General features: G+C 50.6%; 1 protein-coding gene across 4 annotated transcripts in view; it reads right to left on the reverse strand.

Annotated features, from left to right (window-relative positions):
* Positions 1-14,133, reverse strand: part of Dpysl2 (dihydropyrimidinase like 2) — a 113,478-nt gene that overhangs the window by 21,483 nt on the left and 77,862 nt on the right. For all 4 annotated transcript variants that reach the window (XR_013430199.1, XM_005339884.4, XM_005339885.5 and 1 more), the window contains exons 4-7: positions 3,900-4,064; positions 1,708-1,769; positions 1,368-1,448; positions 804-872 (exon numbers count right to left, since the gene is read on the reverse strand). Coding sequence is in view for 3 of the 4 variants with exons in the window: in XM_005339884.4 (XP_005339941.1) it covers positions 804-872; positions 1,368-1,448; positions 1,708-1,769; positions 3,900-4,064 (377 nt within the window). In the remaining variant the exon portion in view is untranslated. The remainder of the gene's footprint in view (positions 1-803; positions 873-1,367; positions 1,449-1,707; positions 1,770-3,899; positions 4,065-14,133) is intronic.

Raw genomic sequence — 14,133 nt, forward strand, 5'->3', positions numbered from 1 at the left:
CCATCTGCCCAGGTCCTTGGCGGTTGCTCTTCCTCCTCCACACCTTCTGTTTTTCCACCAGTTCTTTCTGTAGAACATCTGTTTCTTTCTTTCTGAGAACATCTGTTCAGACTCCCTCATTGTTCTCTTGGCTCAGAGCTGCCAGACTCGGCCTTGGCTCAGGTCTGCCACAGCTTGACCTTGACCAAAATCTGAAGAGCATTTAAAGGCCAAAAATTCGACTTGGGAAGAAGAGATTGTCCGTCACCTACACCTACACGATTGTGAGCCCCCTTCCTGTTCCCAGTCGTGACTCACTCATCCCAGCCGGGGCCCTGATTCTCGGCTGTGGCGCCAAACAGGATCCTGCTCTAAATTTTCCTTGCCCAGTTTTAAGGGTCTGTCCACCAAACTCTGCTGATCATGTTGTGCTCTGTGCAGGCTTACCACGGAAAGGATTACAACCCCCCAGAGACACAGGAGAGCTTGGCGATCTGCGTTCCTGTTTTGGTAACTGGCTGCTGGGTATAAACTACTAGGCGACAGGAAGATAATCAGGAGCTTCCCAAGGAAATGCTTGGAAAACCAGAGAGGAGCACTCAGGCCACACAATCCCACGCTCTACCTCTGGGCTCTGTACAACACTTCATTTTGCCTGTGTAGACATACAACGCACGCGTGCACACACATGTGAGCCATAGCTTCTCAGAGAGACCAGTCTGCATGAAAAAAGCCCCGTTCTCAACTGGCACGAAGAAGGCTCTGCATGCTCTGCACAGCACCCGAGGGACCTCAAGTCCCGTATCCCATCTGGGGGTGTTCACCTCCTCAGGCCGGCTCAGCACGTGTCCCTCGGGGCCTGTGATGCCCAGATCCAGGATCCTCTGCTGTTCCTGAAATGTGTAAAGAAAGCCAGGTGGTCAGGAAGCTGGCCTTCAGGTCTGACCCACAGAGACCTGGGACCAGGGTGACCCGAGCAAAATGTGAAATTGGCTCTGCTGATCACTCCGCCCTCGTCCCAAGACCTTATAAAGAAAAAGGTTCACTGCCCTATACCCTGGCCTGTCTGACCAGCCTCTGCAAACCACTCAGCCTTCCCCTGGGAGGCTGAGAGCAATATGCTCCTAGTCCTCAGCCTCAGCCACAGTGTAAGATGCCCAGGCGTGACCAGGGAGCCTCCGAACCCCACCCAAGGCAGCTGCACTGTGGTCCCAAGGGAAACAGCCTCCTTGAAACAGGGACTGGCTGGCGGGATGCTCATGCCTGCAGGGAGACTGCAGCGGAGTCCAGCCCAGGAACACCAGGCCCTCTGATCTCCCTCCGTGGTGTTCAGCTACCCACGTCACCCTCCAGGAGAGGCAGAAACGATGCCAAAGAAAGCCCCCTACCTCTGCAATGATGTCGCCGTTTTCCGCGTGGACTTGGGCTATGGCACCAATATCCCGGATCACACTCAGTACTTCATAAATCTGAGAGAGAGGAAGGTGGGATCAGTCAAGGACTCTGCAATTTACAAAGCAGCACAAACTGAAAGGACACGGATGAGAGTGAGAAGCCAGGGCTAAAGCTCTGGGCTCACATTCTCCCCAAAGGCTGAATCACATCCGTAAATGACTCCACCAGCCGAGCCCCACAAAGCTAAGGATGTAGGTATAACTGGAGAATGCTTTCCCAGGGGGCAGCAGTGACCACGTGCCCACCAGCCCATTCAGAAGAGCTGATGCGTACCTGGGAATCCGTTAGCTGGAAGCGATCTTTGAAAGCCATGTACACGAGGAAGGAGTTGACCCCTGGTGACAGACAAAATAGAGAGGGAGACGTGAGTTTTAATACACAAACCAAACCAAATAACCTGGAAGGGAATGAGAAAGTGATGCGACCACACATGTGTGTGTGGGGGGGGGAGGGAGAGAGAGAGACAGACAGACAGACAGAGGGGAGAAAGGAAAAGAGACAGAGATGGAGATACAGAGAGAATGATAAAGCAAACCGGGTAAAACATAAACAACCAATGAATTCTGGGGACAGGGTTCATGAGAATTCCTTTGAATTATCTTATAGTTGTTCAGGAGGCTTAAAATGATATCAAAATGAAAAGCTAAAATGGTTATACACCCACGTTCATAGCAGCCCAAGTGGCCATGATGAGATAAAATCTGGTCTATACATGCAACAGAATTTCACTGAGCCTTAAAAAGGACATTCTGACACCTTCAATAAGACAAATACCATGTGATCCACTCCTGTGAGGGGCCTGGAGAGACAGGAAGTGGAATGGGGCTGGCTGCCTGGGGCTGCAGACAAGGGCATGTGGAGATGCATTGTTTAATGTGCAGAGTTTCAGTGCAGCAAGAGGAAGGGTTCTGGAGATGGGTGTGCTTCATGCCACTCTCCCGGACACCGACAGGTGGTCAGAAGGGTGAGTTCTGTGTTCTGTGTATTTTACCACACTTCCTATATTTATTTTTAAGCTGCCCCCAACACAAGTCTGTCGTGCCTTTAACAAGAAAATGAATTAGAAGTTTCGGTCTGTGAAGATCAGTACCAAATGTCTTCTCTTTGGCAAGCAGACTATACTCCTTGCCGATTTTTAAGAAACTCTTTTTTAAATAAAAAAAAAGGTCCATTGGCTCAACAAGCAGACATCCCGGGCCCATCCTTTCGTCTCGGAGTTCTCGCTTCCCCGCCTCCCGAGGCAGCAGACCAAACACCCCTGCCCAACATCCATCACAATGTTAAACAATCGTCCTGACAACCTCCTCGCCTTGGAGCTTAATTCAAGCCACCTGGGGTGCTGGGCGCTGCCTGAGTTAAATGCTCCTGGACATCCTGACCCCTCTCTCCTCGCTAGGCAACAGTTGTCATGGTAACCCTCAGGCCTGGTTTAAAGTAGATTCACTCTAAATATTGAGAGTTAAATCCATTGGAGTCTGGTTATTCTCAAATGTGAAGAAGGTCAAAGGTTACCCACTTTCTAGTTTGTGGAATCTTCAGGCTGGAAAGAAACATCGAAGTGCAGTATGCTCATGTGGGAGATTTTTTTTTTTTTTTCTTAAGGGAGAACCATAAACTTTAAGCAACTTGCCCAAGGTCACACAGCTAGCCTGTGGAAGGGCAAAGAAATAAGGCTGAGGTTCTAGCTCTCCATCCTGCAGATTCTGCACCACATCTGTGGCTGCCCCCCATCCCCACCCCATCCACATCCACATCCATGCCCAGGTTTCCCTCCTGCTGTGGATCACAGCACACAGCACGCCTGAGCCTGGAAGTCCCCTACATGCATAATGCTTCCCTGAAGGTCAAGACCCAGTGAGGTCAACAAGTGGCCCCAGAAACCCAGTCCACAGGCAAGTTCAAGAAGACCTGGAAACACCACGTGGTTTGACTTCCCCACCAAACCCCTGAGCCCCCAGGCTCCTGTGAACCGGAGTCCTGGAGACACCTTAAGGTGGATTCCTCCCGCCTCCCAGTGAATCTCTCCAATCCCTGGAAATTGTGAAACAGAAAAGACCCCTTAGGTGTGAAGTGTCCCCCTACTTTCACATCGACCCTGGACTCACGGCTCAGGTGCACCCTGACTGCCCAGCAGCCTCACGGGGCTCAACCAATGCTCACCACATCCCCAACTCCCAGCCTGGCTAGAGAGCAAGGGTCCCTGAGACCAGCAAGCTGTAGGCAGCTGCCACCCAAAAACAGGCCCGTAGCAGGGCTCACATTCTCTACCAACCACGACTGCAGGGGGTTAGGCCCTCCAGTGAGCACAGGCTGCTGCCAAAGCCTGTTCTCCTTGCTCAGGGCCAGACACCAGCAAAAAGCACAACTGGGATCCAGAGGCAGTACCCAGAGTTTCCCCAGGGCCCTGCCAAAGCCTGGTCAGAAGCGCAGCCATCAGCAGCAGGTGTCAGGGCAGCGCCACCTACCGTGGTCCTTCACCAGCGCCTCCATCTCCTCCTGGATGCCCTTATGCCACTCGGTGATGTCCACGTGCAGAGAGTAGTCACAGCAGGACTTGCTGTCGGCCCATTCCCTCCACTGGTCGAAGGCGGCCAGCAGGCTCGTCCCAGGCTCGGGAACAACGTGGTCAACTAGGAGAGAAGAGACACGCGTCGTCATCTTCAAGAAACTCACAGGCCACGGCTGGCAGGTGTTTTCCCACTTGGCCCCTGAACAGGGCTTTTTGGGTTCCCAACCGAGACAGCGACGCCTTCGTCAGCCCCTAAGAATGCTCTGAAGCCAGCTGAGTACTCAGGAGGGACGAAGGAGAAACCTGTCCTTGGATGCTCCAGTGAAACCACACGTGAACTGCCCGGATCTGATTTCCCAACTCCAAGTCCCTAACCCCGGGGGCACGCTTCATGGACAATGTGTCCTTATGAACAATGGCAGTGTCAAATGACCGGCCAGAGGAGCCAGAACTTCTTGGTGCTGATAGCTGCCATGAGATGCCCCCACCAGACAGCTAGGCACTGGGGGTACTGGAGCGCAGCCACACACTCGGGGCCTTTCCAGAGTGCCCGGTCTCAGCCACTCTCCCGTGGCCTCTCATGTTTCTGCAGCATAATACCAGTCTGTAATTTAAGGGAAATCTTTCATCTTAAGAGTTCAAAGCATTCTAAAACGGTGGCTGCTGTGATATTATTATGGAGGTAGGCTGACCCGGAGGACAAAGGACCATGGGCTCAGGCTACCTGGAGTCTGTTTCCTGGCTCCCCCTTCCAGGTACCCTTGGGTAAACTACTTCATCTCCATGGTCCTAAATGTCTTGCTGGTTTAAAATGGGGGACAATATTACCCAGCACAGACATTTATCATGGGGATTAAACGAGAAGCGTAGCTATCACCCTTATCGAGCTCCCTGATTTAAACCCTCCAACAGTGTCCCCTTGCACATCATATGAAGGTTAGAATCCCAGGCAACCTCCACACATGATCCTAGATCAGCCCCACCTTGCATTCTGCTCTCCAGCGCCAAAGGCTGTTTTTGGGGTGCTGTACCCCAAGCCCGGCCTCCCACCACAGGGCCCTTGCAGGTGCCATTGTCTCTCCTAGGCCTCGGGGAGTCTCACCCAGCCGCTGTGATGACAGGCTTTCTAGACTACTGTCACCCATCTTTACAGGAAGCACCTCGGAAATACAAAGCAAAAGGATTTGTCCAAGTTTGAATCAAACTTGGGCAACAAGAAAGATGAAGCCCAGGATTCCAGGTGCCTAAAGCAATGAGGCATTCGTCCTAAATAAAATATTAGATGTTCTGCACCCAGGTAAGCAGTTCTGAGCTAAAAAAAACGCCAGCCTTGGCAACACGGTGAGCTCAGATTTCTGAAATGAATCAAACTTGCTGATGCTGCTAAACTGGGATGCCCTGAGCTTGCCTTTATATATGTCAGGGATATGGCCATCGGACAGGTTGACTACCCTGATAGATCATTACAAACTGTACATATGCACTGAATGTCCCACTGCACCAAATAAAAGTACATGCAGTTACTATGTGTCAATTAAAAAATTTAAAAATATGGCCCTCTGTGGTAAATTTCTTTGGATAGAATCCACTTTTTCATAAATATTTGCAAGCATTAGTATAAAATATAAGCCTATGTCTATATAATCGATCAGACCTGTAATACGCTAACATTATCTAAAAAAGTAAAATCGATGCACATTTTAAATGCAATTCTGTTCCGTTGGTAAAATGTTACCAGAAATTATGACAAAACAATTCTAATTCTTCTTAAATTGTGCCCCTGACTCCCTCCTCAAAAAAAAAAAAAACAGAAAAACCTCAGCAACAATCAGTTTGGACAGTCTCCACGGCCACTCCCCTGCTTCACCTCTCGCCCTCCTCCAAACCTCCCTCCTAAGCAGCCAAGTGAGTTTTCTAAAACCTTTACTCAGCTGCTGCCAGTCGCCGGCTGAAATCCTTCAGGGGCCATCCTCCATCTGCAGGGTCAAATTCAGACTCCTTCCCCAGGTCCCGTGGGTCTGGGCCCAGCTGATATCCCCAGTGCACTCTGTCCCCTACCCGCTCACGGCCATGGCCACCCTGACAGCTTGTCACTTCTTTGGGCCACCCAGCACCTGCCCATCCCAGATGCCGCCTCTCTGGAAATCCACTGTCCTTGTTCCTCATCCTTCTCCTCGGGTCTGTCACCATCCCACAGGGACACCACGATTTGAAATAGTTTCCATACAGGCATCACTAATAACGTGCTGTCTGACCACGCCCCCACTAGGACATAAATTCCTCAGAGCAGGGACTGAGAGTCAGGACACAGGAAGAGCTCAATAAATGATCTAAGTAAGTAAAAGAATGTCGCCTCTCAGCTCTCACGTTCCGCCACACAGGATCAGGTGAAGCAGCCAGAGTTAGAGTCACCCCTTGGTATTACGAGGCAAAGTCTTGCCCATGCCAAAATCCACAGACGCTCAGGTCCCTTATGTAAAATGGCATAGCATTTGCATACGACCCATTCAAATCCTTGAGTGTACCCTCCCTCCCTCCCTCCCTCCCTCCCTCCCTCCTTCCCTCCCTTCCTTCCTTCCTTCCTTCCTTTTTCTTTCTTGTGCTCGGGATCAAATCCAGGGTCTCCAAGCAGGCCCCCTACCACTAGCCAAATCCCACATACCTTATATCATCTCTAGATTATTCATAATACCTAGAGGGATGCCTGCATGCCTCCGTTGGAGCGGATTCAGTGGATTCAGCATTACTACTTGCTTTGAAGCAAATTTCAGTTTTGCTTTTTGGAACTTTCTGGAATGTTTTTTCCAAACATTTTCGACCTGTGGTTGGTTGAACCCACAGTGGGCTGAATTCACAGATGCAGTATGTGGATATGAAGGGACGTCTGACTGTCCTAGAGCCCGGCAGCTTTTCCTGCTCATGCCCCAGAGCTGCTGTGAAGCCCAGAGGGCCCCTGCGCAGCCATGCTGCCTGCCAATCAGAGGGCCGTCTTCCACGGGTGGCAGGGGAGGCGGGAGACCATTGTTTTCTTGGGGTAGATGGAGATGTCCAGGACTTGCCAAGCACGTGTAAGGCCTGGGTTCAATCCTCAGTACTGAACTAAGGAGGAGGAAAGACTGCTTGGAAAAAAAAAAGGGTTTTAGGGCTCGGGGTGTGGCTCAGTGGTAGAGCCCTTGCTAGCACATATGAGGCCCTGGGTTCACTTCCCAGTGCTGCAGAAAAAAAAATAAATAAAAAAGTGATTTTTCTGATGATACAATCTTAAGTAGAAAATCTCAAATTTGAGGCAAAGTTAATATCACATCTAATCCAATCACCACCACCATCACCTCCCTGCCAAAAACCAGCCTACTCGAATCTGGTACATTTCCTCTATCCCTTTTCTCTACACATTGTATTTTTATTCTACTTTTTTAATTTATAGTTCGTCTCCTCTCAAAAATTTTTAAAGTGGGTTAAAAAGATAATTATAAGAAGACTTGATTAAAGCAGAAATAGGAATAAAGGATGATATAGGAGGAAAAAAATAATGGTGGACATAAAATGAAACCAAGAACGAGGCCTGTCTGTATGTCCGTGTGTGCGTGTGTGTGTGTGTGTGTGTGTGTGTACAAAACACTTGTGTTTGTAGGTAGATGTATTTGCACGTGTGTACAGATAAATAACATTTGTCCTACACATGGCTGGATTTAAGGTCAGGCCTTCCAGCCAAAGTAAACAAGGAAGCCTGATACGTTCAGCAGATCTGTTTCCTTTGGGATTAAAAGAACCCATCGCTCCCGGGAGAAGGGCAAACACTGCCAAGGCCAAGATCCACAAGCTCGCAGCTAGAGAATGATCCTTTCCACTCTATTGCTCTCCGATGACTTTTAAAAATACCTTAATGTTAGCACTATAAGATAAAGCATTTGATAATATTTTTAATTTGCACATACATTACAGAGAAATAAGACAGTTCTGACCCTGGGTTATTTTTCTTTTGTTCCCTTTGTCACTCTTAGTATTAAATGAGCAGCTGCTTCTTTTTAGTTGTCCATGGACCTTTATTTTTTATATTTATGTGGTGCTGAGCACAGTAGCCTCACACATGCCAGGCAAGTGCTCCACCACTGAGCCACCACCCCAGCCTTTAGAGCAGCTTCTTGATACCACAAACCTGGTGGTAAATGTTCCAATTCATTCCTCTTTTTTTTTTCTTCCTTTTTTTGGAACCCAGGGCAATTCTAGGCAAGCCTCTACCAGTGAGCTGCACCCCCAGCTGCACCCCTAATTTTTAGGAGAAAAAATATTATCTTTCAAAAGCTCAGTTCCTCCATCAGCTTCGCTTCCCTCCTTAACCTGGGAACTCTGGGAAGCCCTGTGAGAATTCCCGCTCCACGCCCTAGAGCAAGCACTCCCCCCTCCCTAGCCCACACAGTGGGAGGTGTCTGCAGAGGACACCTTCAGACCAGTGACAGCCCACAACCCCAGGTGCCCCAGGGGTGGCAGATCACTTGTGTCACGGTCCTCATGCCCCTTGGAGCTCACAAGAACAACCTTGAAAGCTTATTAAAACCCAGGGTGGGCCCCGCCCAGAGCTCTGAGGCTAGGTGCAGGCTGGGACCTGGTGATCTGCATTTCTAGTGAGCACCCAGATCTGCTGAGGACCACTCTGACCACAGCCAATTAGAGCACAGTTTCCCATTTGCTTCCTGCCCTCCCCCTGCATTCACCAGCAGGACCTGTGGGCTCCTCGACAGTAGCATGAGAACAAGCATCAGGCTCCCTGGCTGCAGTCCACAGCTGCCCTCCATGCTGGGCATGCAGAACTGGCTTGGGAGCCAGTGCCTAGCGCTGGGGACCCTTGAAAACTCAGGCCCCAGAAGAAGCTGAGTCCTTCAGGGAAATACTCGCGCTTCCTCCAAGACCTAGCGAGGTTGAGAAGCCCCGAGGAGCTGCATGGGTTTTCCCACAGTCCTCTTCCCAACCGAGCTCTCCTGGGAAGAGCTCCTCCAAGGGAACAGGACAGAAGGTCACGCTCACTTCCAGAGGCAGCGGAGTCCCTGCACGGATGCAAGCTGGAAAGACTTGCCCGGAACTCACAGGCCTTCCCTCTGGGGACCTTCCTATGCCATCCGCCCCTGCAAGAGGGAGCACTCAGCCACCAGCCAGCCACCAGCAGTGACAAGAGGTGGATCTTGGGGTCCAAGCACCCCTGTCCTGCCACAGTCCTCCTTGTTGTGCTCACACTCTGGGACTTGCCATTTGTCACTAGAAAACACAGGCATGAAGCCACCTACCGTGAACTACAAAAAGTCTACATAGGACCTGCAAATACACACACACACACACACACACACACACACACACACACACACACACACGGGCTTTCTCAGGCTGTGCTGGGGAACACTACCGGGGATTCTGGGGGGAATCTGGGAACCTACTTGGTGGGGAAGCCAAGAATAGGCCGGGGACAGTGGCCTGAACTTGGAAGCTTCAAGCAGAGTCTGGAAGTACTTCCATCCAAACACCACCAGCTATTTCCAGAGGGCTATTACAAGATGCCGATCCTTAATCCAAGAATCCAAAGCCCAAAATGCTCTAAAATCTGATACCACAAGTAGAAAATCCCACCTCTGACCTCATGTGACAAGTCCCAGTCAAAACGCAGGTACTCTAAAATATTGCATAAAATTACCTTCAGGCTGTGTACGGAAGGTATATAAGAAACACAAATGAATTTCACATTTCGACTCAGGAAGGCTCATTATACGATTGCTCTAAAACTTGAAACACTCTGAAATTTGAGACGTGTCTGGTCCCAAACATTTCAGATAAGGGCTATTCAAACCATATTACTTACATTAAAATTGTCAAGGGACCCTACATTTTTTAATAGCTTAATAGAGATATAACTCACATAATACATTTTATCTATTTAAAGATACAACTCAGTGATTTTTAGTATATTCACAGATCTGTACAACTATCACCACAATCTATTTTTAGAGCAACTAAAAGAAACCCCGTACCATTAGCAGTCCCTCCCCCATCCCTCCTGCCTCTGTTAGTCCCAGCCCTAAGCCACTGCTGTCTACCGTAATGGATTTGCTTATCCTAGACGCAGCTCGCTCGCAGATACAATCACACACTCCATGCGTGGGCTTGTGGTCTTGCTGCTGGTGCTTAGTGGGCACAGTGCTTGCAAAGCTCGTCCCTGCTGCAGCCTGAATCAGTACTCTGTTCTTCTTATGACTTCAGTGGCTCTGGCTTCCCTGTTTTTATGCTTATTGCATAAAACAAGCATAGTGCGAAGACATGGAAGAATAGAATGCTTCTTGAAAATTCACATATCAGACTTGAATGCTTCACACGTTTTACTTATTCATTTATTTTAGATCACTGGAGACTCACATGCAGTTTTTAGAAGTGACACAGAGAGATCCTCATCTGCTCCCCCCGTTCCCCTGTCTGTGCTCTTCTTTGGCTTCCTGACGGTTACTCTGAAGGTCCTGAGCAGGGGTCTGGAGGTGCCGCCCCAGCTCGCCTGCAGGAGGCTGCTTATCTCACTCTCCTCCATCTTTTCCTCTCCTGGTCCTCCTTCCTCTCTCCTGACCTGCCTCCTTCCTCCTCATCCTTCTGCCTCCACAGTCTTCCTCAAGAGCCAGTCTTGGCCCCACGCTTGCAGGCCAATGGATCTGAGGGACGGGCCCCACTTTAGTATAAGACAAGTAAGTGCCCGCGATAAGCATCTTAAACAGAGGGGCCCGTTGGCCACAGCACCGTCAGAGTGGGCGCCTGCTGCAAGAGGGAGCTGCCCATCTTAAAGCTAGAAGTGGGCACCTGGAGCCACCCACCCCTGCACTCCACTCCCTCTGCTGGCTACATTTCCTGGGTCTGGGCCTGCTGGAGCAAGGTGGCCTGTTCCCTTCAGGCTGCTGGAAGATGGCTCAGGAAGAACCAGAACCAGAGCCGGAGACAGAAGCTGAGAGCAGGGCAGAAAGAAGGCCTGGATTCCCAACTCCAAGATTTCTTACTCCAAAGATGACCTTGAAAAGCCCCCTCTGTCTCTTCGTCCCATTTTCACAGATGAACACAGACACAAGGAGGATCCCCACTTTAGGAACCAGATGCCCCTCTCCTCGAGGCACGGGACCATGGCATGGAAAATGGAACCCTCTCACGGGTTCAGCCTGTGGCTTGGGAACGTCACCAGAATCCCAGCAGCCCACACTGGTGCAGGTTCCCGGCCCTCTGCAGACGGCTCTCCCACGCCTGCCCTTGCTGGTGCCCACACTAGGCAGGTGGCAGGTTCAGGATCCCAGGGTCCCCTATGGGGAGTGGAGGCTGCGGGGCTTGCCTCTGTGGTATGGAGGGCCCTCAGCAGCCTGAGGCAGGTGGCCCTGGTCTCCAGCCCTGGCTGACAGTCACCCTCACGGCTTGTCCCTGTGAGTGGTCAGCCCAACTTTCCATTCCTGGGCCCTTTTCTGTCACCCAGAACACATGCAGCTCCCTCAGGCGGGCAGCTAAGGAAGCCCAGCGGATGGCAGAGGAATACGCAGTGTGAGACGTGGAAGTCACTTCCCGGCATGAGGTGAAGAGCCCTTCAACGTGCTGGCACCTCATAAAACCCTTCTCTTCAGCCCCAGTGCATGTGGGCTCCTGGCATCCCAGATCAAAGGCCAGGCTGATGAGATCTGCGTGTTGTGACGAAGGGTCATTTACAATGTGTAAATCCTCAAGAGTGATGAACCAAACGATGAGCAGAAACTCTCTGACTCACCAAAAGCAGATGCGGGGGGAATAAGAGACCCATCTGCAGGCAGCGTGGGTCAAGGCCCCAGGAACAGGCCCCCAGAGGCAGCCGTGGGACATGGCCTGGGCCTGGGGAGAGGACCCAGTGACCAGCCCACTCCCCCACCCTACTTTACACCTTGAGGACTTGGGGATTAGTGTCCCTCACTCAGAAAGGCCGTGCAGGGAAGGTGCCATCAAGCCAGGAGTCGTGTGGGGAGCAACAGTCAGAGAGCACAAATATCACCGTTTGTACATAATGACGCTTCTATCTGACCCTGAATCTCACTAACTGACAGCAGCAAATCTAGGAGACTCCACCTGCTGACACAGTGGCTGGAACCAGAACAATTCTGAAGGTCTCTGAATCCACCTCTCACTTTACTGATGAAGACTCTGAGACCCTGGGGCGTTTCAAAAGTTGCTCAAAGATGGGTGATCAGAGGTAGCAATACCCGAATTAAATCCAGGACGGAATCTCACGTCTGCACCATTTCCTCTGCTCTTTATTCCACAGGAGAAACATTACCTCTGACCTCACCGCCCTAATAAGACCTACTATTCTTTTTCCACATTATCTTCCAGGTCTGTCCTGCGCAAGTACTTCATGTGGGCATGACCACGGGACATGCTCCCTTTTAATTGTGTGGGGCTTTTCTTTTTCTTATTTTAATTGCATGTTGTCTGAGAGTCATCATAATCCAATTTTTAGTGGGAGCTGTTCTTGGGGAATCTGCTACCATTTTCTCTACTGTTTCCCTAATGAAGAACCCTTCCACACTTCCTCTATTATGAATACATTCACACTAGTGCTGTTTTGCATGGCTTTCTCTGCAGAGCCTTAGAGTGGGCGTTACTGGACGGACAGCAGTTCCTAATCCAGACAGCCACGCTGTGATCCAAAAGTGTTGCCATTTCACTCTGCCACCAGCAACAGAGTGGGACGTCACCCCAGACAGTGCTAGTATCCATTCTATTTGCTTGTTATTTAAGGGGGTAAAACACAAAACTCTTTCCACTCTTCCAGGCTATCTCTGTTTCAGATGAATAGACCTTTTCCAAGACCAGCTGCAGAAAGTGGTTGACCACTCAACAGAGCACAACCCAAGGGCCACATCGGCCATGTTAGAGCTAGTCCCTGGCCCTTCTCCCAGGTGCTTCTCAGGTATGTCAACCTGAGCCCTGAGACAACTCCTTCGCCAAGGCTAAAGCCTCTGAGATCTAAGCATTTCTGAGTTCAAGGCTCTGAGATCCTTGACCTGGGGACAGAGAGAAGCTGTGCTTTGTCTCCCCTCCATGTTTATGTTCACAGACTGGCACAGGCTTAATAGGAAATGCCATCTCCAAAACAGGAAGACAAAGTATGGCCTGGGGAGAAGGCAGGAGAGCCAAATCCATTCAAGGGCAAAGCCTCCAGCCCTAGGTCCATGCAGAACTTCTCCAAGAGATGTTGAAACCCTCAGCTAAGCGTGGGGCGCGGATTCTGCTTCCTGTAATTAGACAGGCATTCTAAATCTGAGTCGGAACAAAAGCCACATTGACAGTATCTCCATGTCCCTTCACTGGTGGGGGAAGCACCGACCCAGCCTCCTCCTTTTCGATCCTGGAATGCCTCTAGCGTCTGAAGTCCCGAGAAGCCACTTGACAGGCCCTCGGGCTGGCCAGCTCTCCAATGCCTGGCACGGACAACGGGGCCCCCACTGCACCATCTATAAAGCTAGGCTGGAGTATTGCTGCTCCTGTGAAGGAAACGTCCCCGCAGCTGTAGCCAGCCACACTGAACTTGCTGGGACAGAGGTGAGACAACCATCCACGGGGAATCTTCAGTCTACCAGAGGCTCAGGCTTTAGCTCCAGAGTCACCTGCCCGGGCTTGAATTCTGGGACTGCTGCTAACTAGTTCTGGGACCCAGGGCAAGTTAATTAACCCTTCATGGCCTCAGTTTCCCCATCTGATAAAGAACAGCAACAGTGCCTACTTCCTAGTAGAAGGGTTCAAAGTGCCAGCTCTGGAGTCTGAATTTGCACCCTAACCCTGCCAAGGACTAAGTGTAACTTTGGGATCCTTTACCCTCTCTGGGCCTTGGTGTTCTCATCTGTAAACTGGACATCATGATAGTACCACTCACAGGGCTGCTGTAAGTAGTGTGTATAAAAGGCTTACAATAGCAGGTCCTGCATAAATCTGGGTCAGATAAACCCAGAGTGACAGGACCACCCGAGGATAAAGTGACCTGATGCAATTCCCAGCCCCAAACTGTGATCCGCAAACGTCCGAGCACCTCCAATGCAGCTCACGGGGAGACCAGCCGCACCCCTCGGCAGCAGGGGAGGGGCTCGTGGGGCAGACTCAGGCACAGAGCGCCAGCCTGGAAGAACAGGATGCAGGAAGGGTCTGATAAAGGCGCAACTGAG

Source organism: Ictidomys tridecemlineatus, chromosome 14 (genome assembly GCF_052094955.1).
Source record: "Ictidomys tridecemlineatus isolate mIctTri1 chromosome 14, mIctTri1.hap1, whole genome shotgun sequence".
NCBI classification, from domain to species: Eukaryota; Metazoa; Chordata; class Mammalia; order Rodentia; family Sciuridae; genus Ictidomys; species Ictidomys tridecemlineatus.